The following is a 22,265-nucleotide window of genomic DNA, read 5'->3' as shown; positions in this document are numbered from 1 at the left end:
GGGCCCTGCAGAGGCCCCAGGCTGCAGCTCCCGGCAGGAGGCCGCAGCCTCCCGGCCCGGCTGCCCTTCCCCAGAGACGGAGAAAGAAGGGAGGAGGTGGAGGGAGGAGGGCGCGGGCACCCGCCTCCAGGGGAGCGGATGAACCCACCCGTCCAAACCCAGAGGCCGACGGCGAGTGGCCGAGATCGGGATCCCGCGGCAGCTGGCGGCGGTTGCCACCGCCGGGGGAACGAGAGGGGGACGCCGCGGCTGTTCGGCACGGCGCTGCACGGGGCCGGTGCTCTTTGGGACCTTGGCAGTCCCCCAGCCTGGGGCTCCGTGGGGGGCTGCCAGCCCTGGGGGACCGGGGGGAGACAGCCCGGGGAGGCTGGAGGAGGGCGAGCGGGAGGGAAGGGGCCAGGCAGCCGCAGAGCCAGGGGGCAGGAAGGAAGAGGGTTTGCAGCAGTGCGTAGCACACCTCGGGGAGTCATGGCTGGTGTTTGCTGCACCTTGTGCAGAGGTGGCAGGGGCTGCCGGGCAGGAGGCAGGGGAGCTGCTCTCATCCGTGCTGCGTCCTGTGCTGTGTGGGGATATGACCGCATCCTTCCAGAGTCTCCCTGGAGGCATCTGTCCCACAGGCATCGCCCCTGCAAGAGGAGCCCCGCGAGGGATCCTCCTCCAACCCCACGGACGCACAGCTCTGCAGGACCCTGCATGCCTGCTGCTGGCAGGGCCGTTTCCCAAAATCTTCCCCATGCACTCCAGGGGGAGCAACACCCCAGCTGCAGGGGCCCTGGCTGCGAGGGCAGGTGCCAAACCTCTGCCGCCCTGTGAAGATGCAGCCCAGCCCCGGGGCGGGAGCAGCAGCCTGGGCAGAGCAAACTGCCCAAGGGAGCCTGCGGCCCCTCTCCCCGCTGAAGGGCCGATGCCAGGTCATCTGCTCCTGCCCGGGTGGGACTCGCATTCCTCTTCACTGAGTGTCCTTTAAGCATCACATAGGTTTGAGCTCCCCTTTGCAGTCTGTTCCCGTTAGTCCCGAACAACCTGTCCGCTCTGGGTGCTGCACAGGCTGAGCCTGGGTGGCACCGGGCAACATCAGGGTGGGCTATTTGCAGGCTGAGCCTGGCCGGGGACGCCATCACCGCGCATGGAGGGAAGGGAGCTGCGGAGCTGGGATGCAGTACACGCATTTTCCTTTCTGCCTGTTGTTTGTTTTTCTTGTAAACCAGCAGGAGTGCCTGGCGCTGCCCCAGTGCTGGGACAGCACCCCTGCTGTGGGTCATACTGGGGGAGGGAGATACCTGCACGTGGGTTTCCCTCTGGTCGCACCCCAGGGACCCTGTGTGCAGGGGACACGGTCCCATGTGCAGGACCTGCATCAGGCTAGGCTTGCTCTGTGGGGGATCAGCCTTGCAGTGCCACAGGATCCTACCACATGCAGGAACAAGGTGATTAGACAGGTCACCACATGCCATGGATGCACCCCAGGGAGAGGAGAGTTCAGAGCAGGAGGAGGAAAGCTGTGGGGCTCCAAGGGCAACATCGCTCCGCATCCCTGTCAGCAAGTCCCTGGCTGCCGGGTCATGGCCAGCTTCTCCTCAGGCTGGTGGAGCGACACGGCCTGTTCCAAATTGACTTATTGCTTGCTTTGGACCTGTTGAGCTCAGGACGAGCAAAGTGTCTTTCAGAAGGGGCAACACTCGTGGGTCACAGAGCCTGGAGTGCTTGCCCAGGCTTCCCTGCTTCCTCTGCAGTGCTGGCGCAAGCGCTGGCCTGAAGAGCCTGTAACAACCAACACAGCCTCCCGCACCCGGCACCCCAGGGGTGTGCTCACATCCCCCCTTACCAACGCGTGTGCATGACCCAGGGGGCACTCTCCGGTGCTCATGCATGGGTCCATGGCCCTGGAAGAGGACCCAGCTGCCTGGCTGCTGCTCAACCGGTGTTTTGGCCAGACAAGTGTGTCAGTGAGGGGCCTGGAAGGTGCTACGGGCTTGGAGGAGGAGGAGGAAGAGGAGGAGGGGAGCTACCCTAGACGAAAGCCTGTTTGTTGCTAGGGAAGAGCAGCCCCTGCGAGGCAGGAGGTGACGTGGGACAAGCAATCGCAGATGAAAGTCCCTCGTGGCAGGGGTGGAAGGAAGGAGAGTAGCAGGGTGAGACTCCGCGTGTCAGACGTGCCCCGGCTCAGTGACCAGGCACGCAAAGCTGAACAAAGCAGCTCTATCCTGTGGATCCCCAAGGGAATCTGGCCTGGGCAGGTCTGTGCCCCCGGGGACTGATGGAGGAGCCAGGAGAATTAGCTCTTGCCAGGCAAATCCTGCGCTGCAGAGCTCCAACCAGCATGTCCACACTGCACTTGTGCAGCTCTGAGCACATCCCTGCCCTCCACAAGACGATCCCGCTGTCAAGGAGGAGGATGCAGAGCCGCAGGAGTGACAGCACCCAAAGGGATGCTGGGGTTACTGAACGGGGGGTACCAGAACAGAGCCACACCAAGAGCCGTGCACACCAGCATCCCCTGCCCCTTCCCGGGGAGCTGGGCTGGACCGCAGCTGTGTCAGATGAGCCCAGTTCGGTTTCCTCCCATCCCTTGCACCCTCCGGGCGGTCCTGCACGCCAGCTCCGGAGAGCTGCACAACCCAAACACAGGCTGTTTCTTGGCACCCGGTCCTGCCCCGCGGCCATGCCCAGTGGCCGCAGGGGAGCTCACGGTGCCCATCCTGCCTTTCATCCCCGATAGTTTTTTTCATTCCCCCTTGCCCGCCACACCTGCGTGTCACCCCCACCAGCCCCACGCGAGGTTTGGCTCCATAAAGCACCACTCGCGTTGCCGCAAAGGCACCTCCCCGGCGCAGGGCAGGCTCACAGCGCGGGGACAGCGAGCTCCGGCCGGGCGCTGCTCCCGCAGCAGCTCTGTCCCCACTTCCCGGGAGCCCAGGGGATGAGCGGAGCCCCCACCAGCCCCCCGGGAGGCCGGAGGCCGCCGCGCCCACGTGTGCGGCAGAGCCGGCAGCGGGGCGGGCCCCGCCGGCGCCGCGGGAAAACGCGCGGCTGCCCCGCCCCGATTGGGCGCTTCCCGCCAGTGACGCCCGCTCCACCCCGCCCACCGCGCGCCGCAGGGCGGGGCCGACCCTCCTCGCCCTCGCCCGCCGCAAAGATGGCGGCGAAGCGCGAGGGCCTGCCCGTCCTCAAGATGGCCGCCCGTCCCCCGCGGCCGGGCGCCCCCACAGGCCGGCGTCCGCCGCTTGGCGCGCCGGCGGCGGCGAAATGGTGCGCTCCCGGCCTGCCCCGCGCGGGGCGGGGCGGGGCGGCGCGGTGGCCGCCGGGAGCTGTAGTGCGGGGCGGGCGGCGGTCACGTGCCGCGCCCGGCAGTGGCCGCGCTGGGAGCGGAGGCGCCAAGATGGCGGCGCTGCGGGGCGGAGCGGTGCCCGCCGCGGCCGGGGCCGGGGTCGGCGGCGCCGCGGCCGGGGCCGCTCCGCGAGGGCTGGCGGGCGGCGGAGCCCCGCGCGAGCCGCCCCTCCGCGCCGGCAGCCCCCTGCAGGTAGGCGGCGGCGGGGCGCGGCGGGCCGCGCCGTGACACGTGGAGGCCGGGGCGGCTCCCGCGGCGGCGGCACCACGTGTGCCGGGAGCGGGCCTGCCGCGCCGGCGGCGGGCGGGGGGCCCTGCGTGGGCTGGGGACGCCCCTCTCGCAGGCTGAGCGGGGCGCCCGGTGCTCTCCCGCCGGGGTGGGGTGGTGGTGGCGGCACCGGCGCGGGGAGTCCCCCAGGGCGGGGGGGCCGCGGCACGGCCCCGGGACCCGCCGGGCGGGGGTCTCGGTGCCCCCCGGGGGAGTGGGTGCCGGGGGGGCGCCGGCCGGGTCCCTCCCCGCGGTCCCTCCATCCCGGCGCCGCCCTCCGCCACCTGCGGCTGGGGGTGAGGGGCGGTTTGGGACACCGACACCCGCCGGTTTCGGTGGCAGGAGCTCCCGGTGGAGGACGCGGGGTGCTCCGGCCCGCTCCGGGACGGGGGAGCTTCCCCGAGCTGCACCGGGGGCTTATCCCGGGGGAAGCGGGGGCTTATCCTGGGGGAAGCGTCTCCCGCTCCGGGGCAGGTCTGGGGCGCGGTGCTGCCGCCCGTGCGCAGCATCCCTGCCCCGCCGGTGTCACCGGCCCCGGTGGGACCCTGCCGGTGCTGGGCTGGGGCGCTGGGTGTGGGTGCGCTGCTGTCTGGACGGGGAGCGCGGGGGTGCAGCACCCCTGGACGGGATCTGGGGGCACCTGCTCTGTGCATTGGTTGGGATTTCGGGGAGCCCCATGCTTCTGCCCCTTCCAGGGTGTTCCTGCCCGGCCGGGGGGCTGCCAGGGGGTCCCCCGGGCAGTGGGACGCCGAGCCCATCTCGCCTCTCCCTGACGCAGAGGGAGCGGTCTGCATTTTGGGGAAGAGAGGGGTGTTCCAGCCTGACGCTTCCCAAAAGCAGCTGAGGAATCTGTGGAGCATCCTCTGCTGGTGCCACACCGGCTGGCTGGAGCCCCCCGACTTCCCGGGCTCGCCCCGCACCCCGGTGGGCGGCCTCCCCGCGCCTTTGCTGGCAGCTCTGGCCGGGTGAGAGCTGCCTTGGCAGCCTGCCCGTGGCCAGCGCGAGGAGGATGGCCGCCCTCTGCTTGGGGCGTAGCCCCAGCACGGCACGCTGGGCACACGTGTCGTAGTGTGGCTTGGACGGGCAGCTGCTCGCGGAGGCCTCGGTTGTGCCTCCTGGGTACCACAGCAGCGAGCGCAGCGTCCCCTGCTCCGGTTGGGTGGCGCAGGAGCTGGTGGCCATGCCCAGGCCATCTCCGTCTCAAGCTGTTGGCTCAAACCCCGGCTCCCTGTGTGCCCAAAGCTCGCTCCGGGGCTGTGGGCGTCCTCCCTTCTCCCTGGCAGCGCTGGCTGCTTGGGCACGGCGTAGCCTGAGCCCAAGCCTGTCCTTGAATGTCCCCGTGACCCGCGGCCTCTTTCCCGCTGTGCTGCTGAGTGTAAAGCAAACACAGGGAGCTGGGAGGGCGCGGAGGGTGTCCCCCTGAGCTAGGGGGGACAGGGGTCTCTGGCAGAGAGGAGAGCGGGCAGGGACGCGGGAGCAGGCTGGGCTGGTTCGTACCCCCGCCCTGACGCACAAGTGGCGAGGGCTGAAGGAGGTGCCCGGCCCCAGGTGGATCAAAGGGAGTCCCGGGGGAACGCAGCCTCGTTTGCCGGTGACTCATGGCTGTGGGACTCCTCGTTGCGAGGCGCTGAGTCAAAGGAGTCGGGGAGGGCTTGGGAGATCGCCTGCCCTCCCTCCCTCCTGGGCTGCGGGCAGGAGCCGCGGGAAGAGGCCGTTTCAGTGAAAGGATTTTCCTTCCCTCCCTCCAAACGTCCTGCGCTGGTCACGGCTGGAAACCTCTTATTAGACGCTGCCTTTGGGGAGAGCCAGCCCTGTGGCAAGATGGGCAGGGCCACGCAACCCCGGGGGCGTCCCCCGGACCCCCCGTGCCGTCAGCAGGCAGGGGTGAGCCGGCCCCTGCGTTCCTCGGCTGCTGATGCTCGGTGAGATCCCTCCCGCTGGCTCCTCCGGCGGCCCGGGTGCCTCTGCCTGCCGGTCACCGCTGACTCAGGGCTGCACGCCGGCGCTTGGCAGTGCTGGGTGTGTGAGCCTGGGTGTGCTTCCCCGCTCCTCCCAGTATCTCCAGGAGGATTGGCCGGGAATCGCAGCCAGGCTGCGCCGTAGACGGCTGCCAGCGGGGCTCTGTGCCGGGCTCTGACCGGCAGCCAGCGCTGGCCGAGGGAAGGGACTGGAGGTGCTGAGCGGTAAAACTGCTCCATAGCCTGATCTGCACGGCGGGGTGGAGCGGTGCCCCGGTGTCACCAGTGGGCTCCACTTCCAGGCGGAGAGCCCTGGGAGAGCATGCCCGGGCTGCTGAGCCGCCCGCCGAGCCCCAAACCACTGCAGGCTCCTGCTCTTCGGGGCTGCCATGTCGGCGCGCTGTAACAGCCCGGGGGGATTTGGGGTGGGTGGATGCGGGGCATTGCTGTGGGGGTCCTGGCTTTGATTCCCAGCCTGGTCCTGGGATGCTTGTGCTCCGGGGTTGCTGTGCCACGGCCAGAGGTGCCTGCTCTGTCTGACGGGGGCAAGCCTCTGAAGAGCCCCAGGGACCGGGGGTTTGGGCACATGGCTTTGGTGCTGCCATATTTTAGGAAACACCTATTTAGTGAAATGCCTGCTCTCCCTCCGGTGCAGGTTCCCTCGTGCCAGAAGAGGCAGGACAGGGAGGTCTTGTACAGGGACAGGGGGCATTTTGTCCTGCATGGGCTCAGGCTTGTGCAAGCTGCAGTACCTGCGAGAAATGCAGGTGAGCTGCATCCCCCAGGGTTCGGCCAAATTCTCCCCATGCTATTGCGGAGGGAGGGCAGCTCGCTGCCTGCTCCCTGCCAGCTTTGGGAGGGAGGTGTGCTCTCCCAGGGCTCCGTCCTTGGTGCCCTTATCTTCCCTGCCTGCGTTATCTCTGCCTAAGCCCATCTGCAAACAGGAATTCGCGTCCTGTCTCGTGCCGGTGACACGCCTGTGCTGCCGCTCCGCTCCTGGCAGAGGCTGCGTGTCCGGCAGCTCTGCTTGGCCGGGGGCTGCAGCCCCTGCCCTCGCCCGGCATCTTGCTTTTCCTGGCTTTTCCTGACCACCCTGCAGCGCTGGGCTGCGTGGCACTGCGGAGCGCGGTGCAGAGACCTTTCCAAAGTTATCCGGCGTTACCCGAACATCCCTGGAGCTTGCTTCGGGGTCTGGAAAGGATGTGGGGCTGGGAATTTGAAAGAAGTACAGCAACAAAGCCAGTTTGGTCCTGGATCGCCAGCACAGCCCGCGTCCCCTTGCAGCAGAGGTGTCGGGGTAGGGCCCTGGCGGTGGCAGCCAGCTGCATCCCTGTTGCTGACTCCTGCGCTTTTGTTATGAATTTCGTAATGTTTTTGGGCTTATCTGAAGCGCCGACAGCCGGAGTTGGAGGAGCGCGTGACGGCCCGTGGAGGGGGCAGCCTGCCTCTCCCCTCCCCGTCAGCACGAGCAATGCGTGGTGTTGGGCAGAGCCAGGGAATTGCTGGGGGTTTATCGATTCGTCTTTCCCAATCCTGTAACTGTGGAGCAAATCGGGCGGGAGTTTTTGGAGTGGAGGCATCGAAAGGGTCTCGGGCTGAAAGCGGCACGGGGCTTTGTGCAGTGGGGTGGACCGGCCAGAACCTGAAAAGCAAGGCAGGAAGGTCCCCTGTGCCATCTTCTGACCTGCAGTGCGGCCGTGTCCTGCCTGCCCCCACTGCATGTTTGGGGGTGCTGGGGGTGCGGCAGTGAGCTTAGCCGCTGTTTGCGGCGCAGGCTGTCGGGAGCCCACGTGCGCTGCAGAGGAGATCAGCGCTGGTAGCGGTGCTTTGCAAAGTGTTTACCTGGCTCCCCGTGCTCCTCGGCAGTGCTTTTCCCTCGAGGAGGACGACCTGAACTTAACGTCGCTGGATGCAGAAACCATCCTGGAGGCCGAAGAGATCCTGGGGACGATGCAGAACTATCTTGACTCCTCTGTGATCTCCATCATCGAGGACCTCTCTCTGAGCGAGGTGGGAGCCCACGCATGGGTGCGGGAAGCAGCGGCCGGGCTGGCTCCGGCTGTGGCACGGTGGGGGTGGCGGCAGTGTCCCCTGTGGCCAGGTCCCGTGGCTGTGCCCCGCTGCCCCCTGAGGCCACCCCTGCCCTTGCAGCAGAGCAAGGCCTGCCTGGATGCGCAGAACGAGCTGTCCCTGCTGACTGCCATCACCGAGATCCTGGACAGCACGGACGACGAGACCCTGTCCCCCTTCGACACCATCATGGACGCGGAGCTGCTGACTTCACCTCGGGAGCGGGAGAATCCCTCAGTGAGTTGTGGGGCAGAGCCAGCCTGACCCCAAAACGGGTGGGAAGATGCTTAGGCCGGGCTCTGCCAAGCCCCTTCCTGGCAGGTCCTGGCATGGGGGTGCCCTGAGGCGGTGGGACCCTGGTCCCCAGCGCCCTGGGACAATCCCTGTGACCAGCAACATGAGAGAAGGGCTGAGCCACCCCTGGACATCCCTGGGGCTCCTGTGCGGGCTCGAGGGGCCATGCCTTCACTTTGGGTCTTGGCGTAGAGCCAGAGATGTGCCGGAGGCTCCGGGAAGCGGCATATCTCCCTGTGCACAACCAACCGGGGCTGCGTGCGCTGTGGGTGGAACAGGGCTGAGCTTGCTCAGGGGGCACATGCGTGGCTGCTGCAGGGCCAGGGGTGGCCTGTCCCCTCCAGCAGCAGAAAACTGCTGCTGCCTCATGCTCTGTCTGCCTTCTTTCCAGTTTCAGAAGTTTCTCAGCTTATCCCGGCCGTCACTGGAGTGCGAGAGCCCTGCCCTGGAGCAGCCCAAGGCTCTCAGGCCTGTGAGCAGCAGCAGCAGCGTCCCTGTGATCGGGAAGGTGAGCAGCTGAGCAGGGGAAGCTGAAGGAGTGGTGTCGGGGTGGTGCTGGGGTAACTGTGTCCCTGCTGCTGCCCCCCGGCCCCTGCCTGCCCGCCCAGCCCAGGCATCCTCTCCCAGAAGCGATGCCTTTGCGGAGCCTTGGTGGCAGTGGGAGCAGGGGCTGCCCTGGCTGGTGGGTGCTGTGGGACAGGGATGCTGTGGATGCCCCCACACGGATGGCGGGTTTCCAGCTCTGTTGTGTCTTACTAGGGGGGTCAGATATGTTCCAGCTTTTCATCTGCCCAGGGGCTTTGCTGCAGAGTTGCAGCAGAGCCACAGTTGGCTGTGCCTGGGGGGGGCTCAGGTGAAAGCCCAGGAGCTGACGTTCGCTCTGATTCCCCTTCCCAGACCGACACAGACCTGGCTTGGGACCATGCCACTCACGGCCTCGAGGACCCAGTGCTGCCGAAGAAGCAAGTCTGCAGCACCCCGAGGATGGAGAGGAAGCTGGGCTGGCACCGGGCCCGAGAGCAGCCCCTGCCACAGCGCAGTGACGGGGAGGAAGAGGAGGAGGAGGCTGCCCTGAGCCCAGAGCTGGACAGCAGCATGGAGGCTGCAGAGTTTTGTGTGAGTGGGGCTGGGGCGGCGCTGGAGGAGCGTGAAGACCCCTGCATCATCAACACGGGTGACGTGTCCCTGAGCGAGCTGGTAAAGTCCATGCACCCCTACTGCCTGCCCACTTTCACTGTGTGCCTGGACCCTGAGACCGAGCCCGTGGCCAAGGAACTCCTGAGCGGTCCCGTCTTGCTGGAAATTGTGCCTGGTGAGGGGGAGAGCGTGGAGATCCCCGTGGTGCTGCAGCCGCTGGCCCCCAGCTTCCCCAACCAGGAGCCCCAGGTCCCGGGAGCAGAGGAGGGTACTGGAGAGTCAATCCCAGAGGATCGAGAGGAGCTGCCAGGAGCTCCAGCCCAGGAAAATGGGATGGAGGAGGAGAAGGAGGAGAAACCGCCTGGGAAGGAGCCCTCCTGCACTACCCCGGAGAGCACGTCCCCACCAGAGACAGCAGCACCCAGAGCCTGGAGCCCTGACAGCAGCTCCCGGCGCAGCACAGAGGCACCGGCAGGCAGCAAACGCGAGGGCACCGAGAAGGGACGCGGCCGCGAGAGAGCAAGGAAGAGTCGGAAAAAGAAAGCAGAGGAGGACCAAAGCGAGCAGGCCAGGCCAGGCAGGGACTGCATGGCCCACCGGCTCCGCTCAGCCGGCTCCGGGCAGCCCCCTGGCCAGCCGCCCACCAGCCGGCGGCGGGCAGCGCGTCCCTCCGTCCAGGTCTCGGACTTCCTGGCACAGCAGCTGGAGCGAGCTCAGAAGGAGGGGCAGATGGAGCTGCGTGCCGAGTGGCCACCACGGCCCCGGGGCAGGCCCCGGAGCGCGGCAGGGGCCTCCCTGCCTGAGAAAGCGCAGCGGGAGCTGCAGAAGGAGCCAGCGCCAGAAGCGGTGAGCGTAGCCCCAGAGAAGGCTGAGAGCGTGGTGCCTCCGGAGAAGACTGCACCAAATGCGGAGGAGTTGCCAGCAGTGGCACATCCTGGCCCCGTGGACCCGGCTGAGGGCGAGGGGGATGCGCAGCCGGCTGCCGGACAGGGCAGCGGGGTCTCGGAGGCTGCCTGTCCTCTCTCAGAGCGAGGTGTGAGGCTGGAGCCCCCCCAGAGCCTGCCGGCAGTGGAGCTGAGCGAGGGCCTGCCCAAAGAAGCCAAGCCCAAGGCCCTGAGCCTGCGGGAATACCGCATCCGCATGCTGCACCGCCAGCCCAGCCCGGGCAGCAGGAAGGACGGAGAGAAGCAAGCGGCCAGCAAGTGGCCCAGCGTCCCCGAGCCTCCGACCGAGCTGGCGGAGATCCCCTGCCTGGTGTCGCCCGTGCGCCCCACCACCGAGGCGGCTGGCGCTCAGAAGAGCCCAGAGAAACCCGCCAGCCCCACCGCTGTCCCTTCTCCTGGTGGCAAAGCTCCTGCCACTCCAGCTTCAGCTCCAGCACCCGCCACGGCTCCACCACCCCCATCAACACCAATGCCTTTTGTCACGCCAAATGTGCCCCCAGCCGCTGGGGCGGCCCCCGCCGGGATGCCATCAGCCTCTGCCGGTGCTTATGCCCTTTACCCACCAGTGCCTTCCTGGCCCTGCTTCGGCCCGCAGCCCGTAGGCTGCCATGGTTTGCCCCCGCCGCCCAGCGCCGGCTCCCCCGGTACTTTTCACATGGTGCCTGGCCTCTCGCCTCCGGCCATGGCCTGGCCCCCGCCGACCGTGCCGCCCCCACCTCCCTTTGGCCCCGGCGGCCCCTATGCCCCGGTAGGGTGGGCACCGCCATCCTACTGGCCAGGAATGCCCATGCCGCCTCCAGTGCCTCCCCTGGCATACGGGGACCCTGGAGCGGCGCTGCAGGGCACTGCCACCTTCCCGGCTAGTGGCCACCCCAGTGTGGCCCTCCTGCATGGGCAGCCTCGCACTGCCCCGGCACTCAGCTGCCCGGAGCCGCCAGCCTTCCCTGCCCAGCCGCCTGCCACCCCGGCCAGCGACACGGGGGCTGCAGGTGGCCCAGCCAGGCCGGCTACCGGCAGGGTGTCGGACCCCAGGAGGCAGGCACGGCTGGCGGGGGAGAGCTCTCTCCCCAAGGCCCCTCCGGCCCCAGCCCCTGCCCCATCGGCTGCCGCTGCCCAGCCCAGCAGGGTCCCTCCTGCAGCTCCAGCCCAGCACACGGCGGCCCCCCAGGCTGCCCCCACCCAGCTTCTGGAGGAGCCCCAGGCTGCAACCCCCACCCAGCTCCCCAAGGCCCCCCCGGCTGCCATCCATTGCCCTGCGGAGGTGTCCCCTGGCACTGGCCCTGTTGGGGAGTGCCCTGGCACCCACTCTGTGGAGGAGGCTGCAGGGCCAGGCAAAGGGGCAGTGGAGAAAGCCCTGCCAGAGCCCAGGGCAGCTGCCGGGCAGGAGCCACCCGACCACAAAGCCACCTCCCAGGCTGCGGCACCACCACCGAAAGTGGGTCGAGAGAGCAGCCTGCCCACCAAGGCGCCCGCCGCACGGCCATGGAGGCACCAGCCGCTCCTCAACCCAGCACAGCCCAGCGACAGCAGCAAGGACATCGTGCAAGCCTTCATCAGCGAGATCGGTGAGCGGGGCTGCAGGGCGCTGGGCTGAGCGTTGCCAGCCGGCGAGGCTGCGGTGCTGCCGGCAGCCCGGGTAGCGGGACCGGTTCCTGGCACTTCTGGGGGCAAGGGTGGCAAAGCTGCGCCTGCGGTCTTGCAGTCTCTTCCCAGCACCCTGCCAGGACATTGCCTCCAGTGCATGGTCTGGGCTTTCTGTGCCCAAACTGGTCCCTCCTGGGGCTGCAGAGCCGGGTGCTCCTGTTGCCGCTGTGGGAGACGCAGAGCTGCTGCGGGCTCTGCTGCTGCTTCTCCTCCCCAGCGCTCACCCTGTCACCTGGGGAGGCTGATGCAGGGGGAGGATGGGGCCGGGGTGCATCCCCGAGGTGCAGGGAGGGTTTTGGCTGACCTGACTTGCCGTGCTCTCTCCCTGGCCCAGGGATCGAAGCCACCGACCTGTCCAGCCTGCTGGAGCAGTTCGAGAAGTCTGAAGGTGCGGTTGCGGCGTGCTGTGCCGTCCCCCGCGGGGCTCCCTCCGTGCCACGCCGGCCTCCCCGGGCTGCCCGTGCTCCCTGCGGCGGGGTGGGAGTGGGGAGGCCGGGACACGGCTGCCTGCGGGCTGGTGTTACCCTGCCTGGGTGCCTTGTCCTGGGGGTGTCTCTGCCCCCATCTCTTTCCTGGCCTGTCAAAGCAGCCAGGAGTTCCTGGGGCGGACAAGGGGGTGGTGAAGAGCCTGGGAAGGAAAGGGGACTTGCAGCAACTCTCTGCAAGAAGCTGGGTTGGGGCACTGTGAAACCTCTCCCTGGCTGTGCCCGGGGTGCTCTGTGTGTCCCCCCGTATACAGGGTTCATCCCCTGCCCTCCGGCCCAACCTCTGGCCACCCTCACGCAGCCGCTCTCTTTTCAGCCAAGAAGGAGATGGCTCCCGTGCACCCCCCCAAGGACAGGCGGCCGGCGGGGAGCTCCGGGTGAGTACCGAGACCTCCGCAGCCAGCTGCCCCAGCGCGGAGCCCGGCAGAGGGCTGAGCTCTGCCTTCAGCAGGGACATGGGCATGGGGCAGCTCTCGGTTCTGGCAGGGTCCAAACTGCCGGGGGCTTCATCCGCCGTCCCAGGAGGAGCTGAGCTCCTCGCTGGGCTGGGGGCCAGAGCTGGCAACGAGGGCGAAAAATTGGGGAAAGCAGCGATGGGCATGACCGGGCTGTGCAAGCTCCATCCTTGCAGCTCTCTCAGATCCTCTGTTCCCCCTGTCTGGGCAGAGGGGCAGCTCGGGCAGGTGCCCCAGGACTGGAGCTGGGCTTTGGCCACTGTGTTTGACAAAGCTCCTTTCCCCTTCTCAGGCTGGAGACCCAGCAGGACAGGAAGCCCCCAGACGGCCTGCAGGCCTCTGAGCTGGCCAACGTGGCAGGTAATGCCCGGGGTGAGGCGAGGGAGCCTCATGGGCTGTCCTGGGGCTGGGGGAGACCCCAGGGCTTGAGTGGCGGTGGGCCGGGATGGAGCCCCAGCTGGGCAGGTCGCAGCGAGGGGCTGCTCTTGAAAGCCCTTCCGTGCTCTCGCAGGCCTGACCCCCCCAGCAACGCCCCCCCACCAGCTCTGGAAGCCATTGCCCGCTGTCTCGCTGCTGGCCAAGGCCAAGTCGCCTGGGTCCGTGCCCCAGGAAGGGCCCCAGAAGACAGCCAAGCTGACGAAAGCCAAGCTGCTGCCCCAGAGCAAGCTCCAGGGGAAGAGCCCGGCGCTGGCCCCTGCCGGCTCAGCCCCCAGCCATGTCTGCTCAGGAGACCACGACTACTGCATCCCGGGTGTGGTGCGGCCGGAGAGCAACGGCAGCCCCAGCACGCAGCCCCCCACCGAGGGCGGCTCCCGCTGGAACGTCAAACACCACCGGGACATCACTATCAAACCCATCTCCTCCTTAACCAAACGGACGCTGGACCAGCCCAAGCCCACCCCGCCAGACCCCACCACCACCCCCACGGGGCCCAGCCAGGAGCCCCTGGGGACGGCCTGCCTAGCCCCCCTGGATTATCGGACTAGCGTCCCCAACAAGGCCACCGCCGGGTGCAGCAGCCCCCCCACCTCAGTGCTCCTGTCTCCAGCCGCATCCCCATGCCGGGACCAGGAGATGCGGACTCCCAGTGCCCAGCCCAGCCATGCTGCTGCCAAGAGGTCCCTGCGCTGCTACCGGAGACCCCGGGACTCGCCCAGCCCCTCTGCCAGCAGCTGGAGGGCTGGCAGGAGCCGTGCCAGCCGCTCCTTCAGCTCCAGTTCAGATGGAGCTAGTGAGTCCTCATCTTCGTCTTCATCCTCGTCCTCCCGATCCCGGTCACGGTCATTCTCCCCACCACCCAAGCGGTGGCGAAGGTAAGCTGTGGAGCGTCTGTCTGCTTGCTCTTCGGGCAACTACCACGTCTAGGCAGGTGTTCCTGCAAAGCCACCTCTGAGCTGGGCTTCCTTACCCCTCCTGGAGCACCATGGTACGAGTCCTTGGCTGCACCTTGGCTTTTGGATGTATTCGTTGCGATATTAATGGAGGCGTTGGTGTTTGTGCTGTGGGGCTGGTACGGCCGTAGGTGTAGAAATGAGAGGAGCCACAATGGCAGCAGGGACCTGCTGGAGGCGAGCAGAGAAAAACCCGTCTGGCTTGGCTGCCTCAGGGGTTCCCCATGCTCCTTGTGGAGGTGGCTGCGTAGAAAAGTGGGGCGGCTTGGTCTCTGTGGGAAGCATTTCTTTTGGAGTCCTTGTGCATCTGAGTGATGCACAGCCTGTCCTAGCTGGGGTGGGAGGCACTGGAGCTGGCAAAGGATTCCTCATCTGCCCTTCCCTGGGCATTCAGCCAGTTTTGGAGACATCCTGGGTCACTGGGCATGAAGGGCTTGTCCAACCAAGGCCCCTCCATCGGTGGCCCATAGCTGTGGAGGCTGGAGCTGGAAAGGGCATGTATATAGTGCCATGTCCCAGGGATGTGCAGCTCAGGGACTTGCCCTGTCTGGCTTGGCTTTCCAGCAAATGCAGCTGGCCCTGTGCTGGGAAATGTCCCCATGGACTGTGCCATCTTGACCTGCTGTCCTCCAGGAGAATATGTGGCAGTACCAGGCAGCACACCCTGCTCGGGGCCTGGGTTTGCCTATGGCAGGGACCACCCGTAGGCAGCATGATTAGAGAGGGACCCTGTGGCTGGCTGGAGGCAGCACAGCTTGATCCCCGAGGGGTTTCAGTCCTGCTGCCCTTAGGCTTTGCCTGGCCCTGCCAGAGAAGCTCTTGTAGGCAGGAGGCTGTGGGCACAGAAGCCCAGCCCTGTCCCAGGGCATGCCACGGCCCTCGGTGTGGTGGGAGGTACGCGTGGTCTCCATCGCACGGCTGTTGGGTGCAGCGCTGATGTGATGGCTCCAGTGTCATCTTGTGCACCGTGTGGGGCTCAGCGCAGCAGCCCCGGCCCCTCCTGGGCCCTTGCCCAGTCGCAGCCATGTGCTGCACGGTTCCCCCGTGACTATTTCTTGCTCTTCAGAGGCTCTGCCTGTGAGCCTGGTCCTTTTTTGCTGCGGTGTTTGCAGCCAAGTGGAGCAACATCTCTGTAGTGTCGTTACTGCCCCGGCAAATTTGAGCAGAGGTTTCCCAGCTCACTCTGGGGGTGGGTCCTGTCCGAGTGGGGTGCTGGGTACCCTGGGGAGGATGGAAGTCTTTTTCTTCTCTGAAGCCTCGTGGTGCTGGGCGTGGTGAGGGCTCGGCACTGAGCAGTGTCTCTCCTTCCCCCAGGTACCGCTCAAGATGTTCCCACAGCTCCTCCTCCCGCTCTAGCTGTGGGTCATGTGGCAGGTCCCGGGACAGGTCCTCATCCTCATCATCAACGTCCTCCTACTCATCCAGGTCCACATCCCGCAGCCAGTCCCGCTCCCGCTCCCCCTCGCCCCGCAGGAGGAGTAACAGGCGGAGAAGGTGAGCGTGGCCACCCTGCAGGGGTGTGAGCTCCCCCCGACCCATCTCCCGGCCTCCTGTGTCCCAGGGATGGGTGGACCCACTCCTTCAGTATCTCCCTTGTGTCTGGGATCCCTCCCTTCTGGCACCCCCATGACCCTGTAGCTCATGTGTCCGGTTTCTGCCCTGCCAGATACAGTTACGACGCACAGGACCACTACCAAAGGCAGAGGATCCTCCAGAAGGAACGTGCAATAGTGAGTGCTGGAGGGCTGGGAAGCTGGGGCTGGAGATTTGGGGGTCCCCAGCCCTTCTGTCACTTCAGAAAGCCATGGGGTCGCAGCCTGGCAGGCAGCATTGCTGGGAAGCTCTGGCCGGGGCACGGTGTGATGGGTGGCGGTGCAGGGAGGCTGCTCTGTGCGAGAGGCCCTGCTCACCGGGGAGGGCTTGGAGATGCCGAGTCCCCCCGTCCCCATCTCACGGGACGCTGCATCCCTGCCCGCAGGAGGAGCGGCGAGTTGTGTTTATTGGCAAGATCCCCAGCAGGATGACGCGGTCAGAGCTGCGGCACCGCTTCTCTGTGTTTGGGGACATCGAGGAGTGCACCCTGCACTTCCGCTCCGAGGGGTAAGAGCTGTGGGGACATGGGGCAGCCCCTTCCCAGGGATGGTTCCTCTTGGCCCTTTTCCCATTCCTCAAGGGGACGGTGCAGACCAAGGGGGGACAAACATACTGCATGGCTGCTGATCTCCTTCCTTCTCTGGCTCCAGGGACAACTATGGCTTTGTCACCTACCGCTATGCCGAGGAAGCCTTCGCTGCCATCGAGAGCGGGCACAAGCTGCGGCGCCCGGACGAGCAGCCCTTCGACCTGTGCTTCGGCGGCCGCCGGCAGTTCTGCAGGAGGAACTATGCTGACTTGGGTGAGTCGTGCAGCCCCCAAGTTGGGGGTGGCACCCTGGGTCCTCTCTCCTTCCCAGAGGTGTGGGAGTCCCCATCCTCGGGGTCAGTCAGGCTTGGCTGGGCAGGGCCACGTCCAGGGATAGTCCTGCCCCGAGGGGAGGCTGGACGGGGGCTCCCTGTGCCTCCAGAGCTGTGATGGAGGCCAGGTCCGGTCCTCCATCAGCCCAGCTCTGGGTCTAGAGGTCGGCACGTGAAGCGAGGTGGGAAGGAGTTGCTGTGGGGATGGCCGGAACTGCGCCAGTGTCCCCATGGCTCAAGGCAGCCTCTCCCTGTGTCTTCCAGACTCAAACCGGGAGGATTTCGACCCAGCCCCTGTCAAGAGCAAGTTCGACTCCCTGGACTTCGACACGCTGCTGCGGCAGGCACAGCGCAGCCTGCGGAGGTAGCGGCAGGCAAGGCGGAGCGCCCGCCCCCACTTTTATACTCAAATACAAAAGACAAAAAAAGTACGGAGAGAGAGATGGGGTTTTTAAGAAAAAGAAAAAGGAAAAAAAGAAATTTGTTTTATAACCAATATTTAAGGAGGACGGGTCATTTGCCTTCGACCGGAGGGGCTCAGGCGAGTGGCAGCCCCAGGCTTGCCCCAGCCGTGTAATAAATGTGGATGCCCAAACAGCAGCGCTGCCTCGTCTCCTCCTTCGCGTGGGCCATTCCCGGGTGTGGGCTCGGGCTGTGCCCACTCAGGACCCTGGGGGCTCTGTGCTCGGGTCTGGCCCCATGAGAGGTAGCACAGATCAGGGGCTGGGTGCAGGAATGGGGTGTCTGGGGAAAGTGGGGCAGGACTGGGGTCACCGAGCCGCTCTGAGGGGTCTGTGGCAGCCCCCAAATGGCCTGGCACGGGGTGAACGCCTCGGCAGCGCAGACCCCTCTGACCGTTTCTCGGGCTCTGCTGGAGCGAGGACCCAGCACCCCAGACCCGAGGCACCCGGCTGCGTTTTGGGGCCACCTGCACCTCCCGTGGTGGCCACGGGGGGGCAGCGCAAGATCCTCCTCCACTGCTGCTCCCCGCTGCGGGCTGGAGCGCAGGGGGCTTTAGCCCCTGGCAGGAGCACGGGCAGGGGGCTGCCTGCTCCGAGGGCAGCGTGCGCAACCACAGTGTCTGCCCGTCCCCTTTTAGCGTGCCGGCTGGTTTGGCTCCAGCTCGCCAGAAAGAGAGGGGTCTCGGACATCTCATCTCTGGGCGTCCCCCGAGGGAGAGGGGTCGGTGTGACTGCAGAGAGTTTCCAGGCATCCGCAGCGGGATGGTGCTTGGCAGAGGAAGGACGGACAGTGACGGGGAGGGGATGCAGGATCCCTGTCCAGGCCCTCCCATGCACTGCGGCTCGTGGAGGAGAAGGGCGATCCCAGGCAGCGCCCAAGGGAGCGTGCTTGGTCCTGCTGCCTGCAGCTCTCCCTCAGCCAGCAGTGCCGGGGCCCTGCACCTTGTTCTTGTGCTGGCAGCCAAAGAAATCCCCTGCTGCAGGCTGCTCCTGGGCTGGGACAAGCCCAGGGATCCCCAGCACTGGAGTGGGGCTGAGCTGGCAGTGCTGGCTGGGAAATCCAAGATGGCATCGAGCACCCTGGCTTCAAGACTGGGACAGGCTCGGGCAAGGTGCAGTGGTGCCCAGTTGGGCCCCCCTCTCAGCACACCCTGGGGTGGGGGACCCCGCAGCCATCTGGCTGGGCTCTGCAGAGCTGGGGGAGCGTGGAGGGAAGGGACGGGCAGGGGATGGACCCCTCCAGGACTCCTCACAGTGCCTGGGGTGGGAGGGGGCTGGTCAAAGTCCACCCAGACCCCTTGCTTGATGGAAGCAGCACCCACTCCTCTGGTAAGAGAGCAGGGAGGGCAATAGCACAGTGGGGTGTCCAGCAGGTGTGACGCAGAGCTGGGGGTTCAGCCAAGCTGATGCTGCCACTTGGATCATGCTCAGGCTCCTGAGGCCCTTTGGGGGTGTGCCTGGGGTCTGCTGCAGCAATCTTACGGTCCGGGATTAGCACAGTGGCTGGAGCCCACTTGTGCCCTCTCTGCTCCCGTGGATGGAGAGGGATGCTCCTGCTCCTGCTTGCATGCTGGGTGACTCGTGCCGCTCCGTAGCTCGGCCCAGGGAGGCCTCCGCAGTACCCCAGGTATGTGGGGTGCGGTGAGCCTGCCAGCGGGCTGAGCCCCAGGACGAGCTCCCACCCTGTCCTCTCCTGCCTGGCCCTGGACTTTGTACAAAGGAGGGTCCAAGGAGGTGGCTGCAGGCAAAGGTGTCAGTGGGATGGTGGGGAGAGGCGGGCAGGGGACTGTTAATCAGTAATGCAGTTCTTCCCACAGACACCGGCTTGGCAGGAGGGGGTGAAAGCCAGTGCCCGGCAGGGATTCAGGGGGGAAGATGCGAGCGGCCCTTTCTGGGACTCTGTGCAAACCCCTTTTGCTACAGCACACATGCAGCCCCTCTCCATCAGATCACAGCGCTGACAAACGGTCTCTGAGCTGCCGCAGCAGCGCTGGGGCGTGTGGGTGCAGGGAAGAGCGCCTGTACAACCAGCTGCAAAAGCACCTGCAAGCTGTAGGCTGATTCAGGCCTGAAGAAAGGCTTGTGAGCCCAAAAGCTGGGTTGCCTTCTCCAACTGCTTTAGCTGGTCTCAAAGTTTCTTCTCAGCCTTTCCTTGAACCTCTGCTGCAGCTGTGGAGGCAGGCGGGAGCTGGGAATGTTACAGGGAAGCCGGAGCTGGGCATGGGGGACATCCACTGGCAGAACAACCCCTGGGACCCCCAGGGATGTGCTACCCCATGGACTTGAGGTGTGCGCATTCGGGCAGCCCTGTGAGCGCAGCGTCACCCCAAATGTGTGCGCCGCTGGCTGCAGCACAAACATGGCTATGTCCTCCTGTTCCTGGGGCTGGGCTGCGCGTGGTCCCCTCTCCTCGTTCTTGCGGGTGAGGAAAGGCAGGGGGTGTGAAAGCGTTTGTGTTGCCAAAAGAATTAACACCCTGCTGTTGTGCCCTATAAATCTCTCAAGTGTTAGAGGCTGGCTTTATCCCCCCGTGTTACAGTTTAATGGTTTCCGTTAGCAATAACCTGGCCCTGTGTTCTGGGGTTATTGATTTAAGGTCTGTTGCAGGGGGTGTGAGAGTTGCAGAAAGGTGTTTTCCTGCCGCCCAGCCGGCGGCAAAGGCGCCGTTGCAGAGAGGAGGCAGGAGAGCCGGGAAGCGGTGCACAGCCAGCTCTTTGGAAGTGTGGGTGCTGGCAGGAGCTGTCTGGAGAGGATTGGGAGACAGCGGTGAGGAGCAGCACTTGGAGCACATCCCTCGCTCAGCCCTGCAGCCAGGGAGCAAGCCTGCAGCCGCAGAGGTGAGCGTAGCTGTCGTGGTAGCAGGGCAGCACGGATGCATCCCCTGAGCTCTAACGCAGGTGGGACATGCCTGCCTTTGGCTCTTGTTGGAGTTGTTGCATGTGTGGACGGCCCCTGGCTCGATGGCTGGCAGCTCTGCGTGCCTCCCCCGTGCCAGCTGGACCACCTGCTGTGCTGCAGCCAGCCCAGTTTGGGAGTTTGAACCTGGAGCTCCCAAGGCAGAGCCATGCCTTGGCTCCCCTCTGCGCACACCAATAGGTAAGTCCTGCTGGTGGCCACATCGCTGGCCCAGAATAGTCCCCCTTGGCTTGCAGGTGCCCTTTGGAAGAGGCTGGGGTGCAGCTCATGCACAGCCTTTGCCCTGCTGGCATCAGCGGTACCTGTGGGGATTTCCCCTGCCAGAGGCATGCCAGAGGTGAGGGGCAGAGCTGGGGCTTTGTAGGGACCCCAGCTCCTGGGGGGGAGTCTCTTGGAAGCAAATCCACTTCACCCAAGGCACACGGCGCATGTAGGACAGCCAACCTTCCTCCTACAAGTCATAGCATCCTTTGGCATCCTTCACTGCCTGAGTGAGTGGCTCTGCCCTGAGCTGCAGCAGCCCATGGCTGGGGACTACACAGGGGGAGGGTTCTGAGAGGTCACTAAGTGGAGCTGGGGTTTTCACTCTATTTCTCTTCAAAGCACTCTCAACCTTTCCCCTTCTGTTCCTGCTGCAGACTCCATTCTCTTGTGGTTGTCCCTAACCCTCCCTGCATCAGGCCCTGCCGTCTGCACCCTTCTGCTGGAACAAACTTCCAAGGGACTGATGCTGATTTCACACCTTCCTCCTCCCTTTCCCTTCTCATTCCCTCTTGCATTATTATGTCCTGAACATGCTCTCCAAGCTAGAAAGCAGCTAGAAGGTCATCCAGAGTGGTTTTTCATCGTGGGTAAAACCTGGAAGATGAGGGGGCTGTGCTCCATGCATAAGCTGGTTTGGACCCCATGGGCAAGAGGCAGAGGGCCACCCGGAGGGTCTGACAGCAGCACTCCTTGCACACCTCTGTCCAGGGCTGGAGGCTGCACAGCCCTTGTCCCCATCGCTTTGCAGAGCTCAACATTTCCCCAGCAACAGCAGAACCACTTATCCTGAGGAAAGGTTATTCTGGGACTTGGGGATGAATGCTGCCAGGTGCCAAGCACCCACATTGCCATGAGGTGGGTGTGCTTTTCCACACTTAGGATGTTCACACTTAAGATCCAACTTAAGACGTTCAGCGTGCTCATCCTGAAAGCTGACAGGGACCCCCGTGGGGAGAGGTGCCAGGCACGAAGCTGGCTATGCAATGCTTCTTGCTGTTTGCATCCATTCCCTTCCTTGGGACCACAAGCCCTTGAGATTCAGGCTGACTCCGCGCATCCAATTGCTCAGAGGTCCTGAGCCACAGCAGAGGCAGCTGCTGTGTCGTGACTGTGCCTCCCCAGCCTGGGGTCCCTGCACTGGGAGCCTCACAGGGGCACCTAGCTGCAGGGTACCTGCAGAGAGGGGCCATGGGAGTTTGGAGCTAGGATCACTGGGAACATGGGCTCGGAGGAGCCCCTGAGAGCTGGGAGAGATGCTCATCCCCCTACGGCATGCAGAGCCTGCTGGTTTGGGGCTCCCTCACTCTTGCACCTTCTCTGCTCTCTTACACATCCTTTCTCCCAAATCCCCGCCTGCCTGCAAGCAAGGCCTGGAGGCCAGCTCGTGGTGTGTGCTTTACATCTGTGCTCGTGCAGCTGAGAGCCTGGGTTAATTCCCATGTTCCCTCTTACAGCTGCTTTTGCAGTCATCGTGTGTACTTGTATTGACATTGGGGCAGTCCTCCAGTGTCACCCCATAGTCAAGCGTCCTGCAGTTGTGAGTAAAGATGCAATGAATGTTCTGCTGGTGCCTCTCAACTGGACACCTGCTCCACTCACCCCACAAACCAGGCACTTTAAATGCTTCCTGACTCCTCTTAGCAAAAAAGCTGCAGCTGTAACATGCCATGGGAAGTAAGCAGGGGAGATTAAGGGACCATGAGGTCTGCAGCCTGATGATGGCAGAGAATTTGTGAAAAAAATTACATAGGATCTCGAAAATAGACATGAACTTGGAGAAGTGCAAAAAAAACCCCAAAGCAAAACAAAAAAACCCAGCAAAACCACAAAAAAAATGCAACCACAATTTTTCTGTCAGTCCAGGAAAATTCCCTCCTGACCCTAATCTGGCAGTAGCGTTAAGCCTAATGTGTGAGCAGACCTCTGGGATTGTAATGCTGGGAGCACCAATGCATGAGGCCCAGAGCTTGTCTTTAGTGCTCCAGAAAAAGGAAAACCTCAGTACCTTTAGAAGCAAATTAAGGGGGAAATTGTTTATTCTTCATCTTCACAGTGACCAGCAGAAACCTGGAAGCCTGGGGTTGAAGCAGCACCTCCTCCAAACAACCTTAGCACTGCTGACTCCTTGGCCAGCCTCCTGAACTGCCCATCTCCAGGGCTCCTCCATTTAGAAGTTTATGGAGGGAGTTTTACCAAAC

General features: G+C 64.9%; 1 protein-coding gene across 3 annotated transcripts; it reads left to right on the top strand.

Moving 5' to 3' along the window:
* The first annotated feature begins 3,379 nt into the window (after nucleotides 1-3,379).
* Nucleotides 3,380-17,533, top strand: PPRC1 (PPARG related coactivator 1). 3 transcript variants are annotated; one of them, XM_075154855.1, is made up of 14 exons: nucleotides 3,380-3,520; nucleotides 7,420-7,563; nucleotides 7,705-7,860; nucleotides 8,309-8,425; nucleotides 8,815-11,563; nucleotides 11,977-12,030; nucleotides 12,444-12,504; nucleotides 12,875-12,942; nucleotides 13,094-13,895; nucleotides 15,288-15,467; nucleotides 15,640-15,703; nucleotides 15,952-16,073; nucleotides 16,217-16,368; nucleotides 16,691-17,528. In XM_075154855.1, the coding sequence occupies exons 1-14, from the start codon at nucleotides 3,380-3,382 to the stop codon at nucleotides 16,792-16,794; spliced, it is 4,914 nt and encodes a 1,637-aa protein (XP_075010956.1). In that variant the 3' UTR covers nucleotides 16,795-17,528. The 3 variants fall into 3 exon arrangements, with proteins under 3 accessions (XP_075010956.1, XP_075010955.1, XP_075010954.1); XM_075154854.1 differs by lacking the exon at nucleotides 3,380-3,520 and having other exon boundaries at nucleotides 6,212-7,563; nucleotides 7,708-7,860; nucleotides 16,691-17,533; XM_075154853.1 differs by lacking the exon at nucleotides 3,380-3,520 and having other exon boundaries at nucleotides 6,213-7,563.
* The last annotated feature ends 4,732 nt before the right edge of the window (nucleotides 17,534-22,265 follow it).

This window comes from Calonectris borealis, chromosome 7 (genome assembly GCF_964195595.1).
Source record: "Calonectris borealis chromosome 7, bCalBor7.hap1.2, whole genome shotgun sequence".
NCBI lineage: Eukaryota > Metazoa > Chordata > Aves > Procellariiformes > Procellariidae > Calonectris > Calonectris borealis.
Note: the sequence above shows the minus strand (reverse complement) of the source record. Positions and strands in the feature narration are given on the sequence as shown.

Excerpts from the sequence above, each read along its gene's own strand:
- PPRC1 (XM_075154853.1), top strand. The coding sequence starts at position 7,273 with ATGTTTGGGGGTGCTGGGGGTGCGGCAGTGAGCTTAGCCGCTGTTTGC. Across the intron at positions 11,564-11,976 it reads AGCCTTCATCAGCGAGATCG|GGATCGAAGCCACCGACCTG; the intron begins GTGAGCGGGGCT and ends TCCCTGGCCCAG. Across the intron at positions 12,943-13,093 it reads TGAGCTGGCCAACGTGGCAG|GCCTGACCCCCCCAGCAACG; the intron begins GTAATGCCCGGG and ends GTGCTCTCGCAG.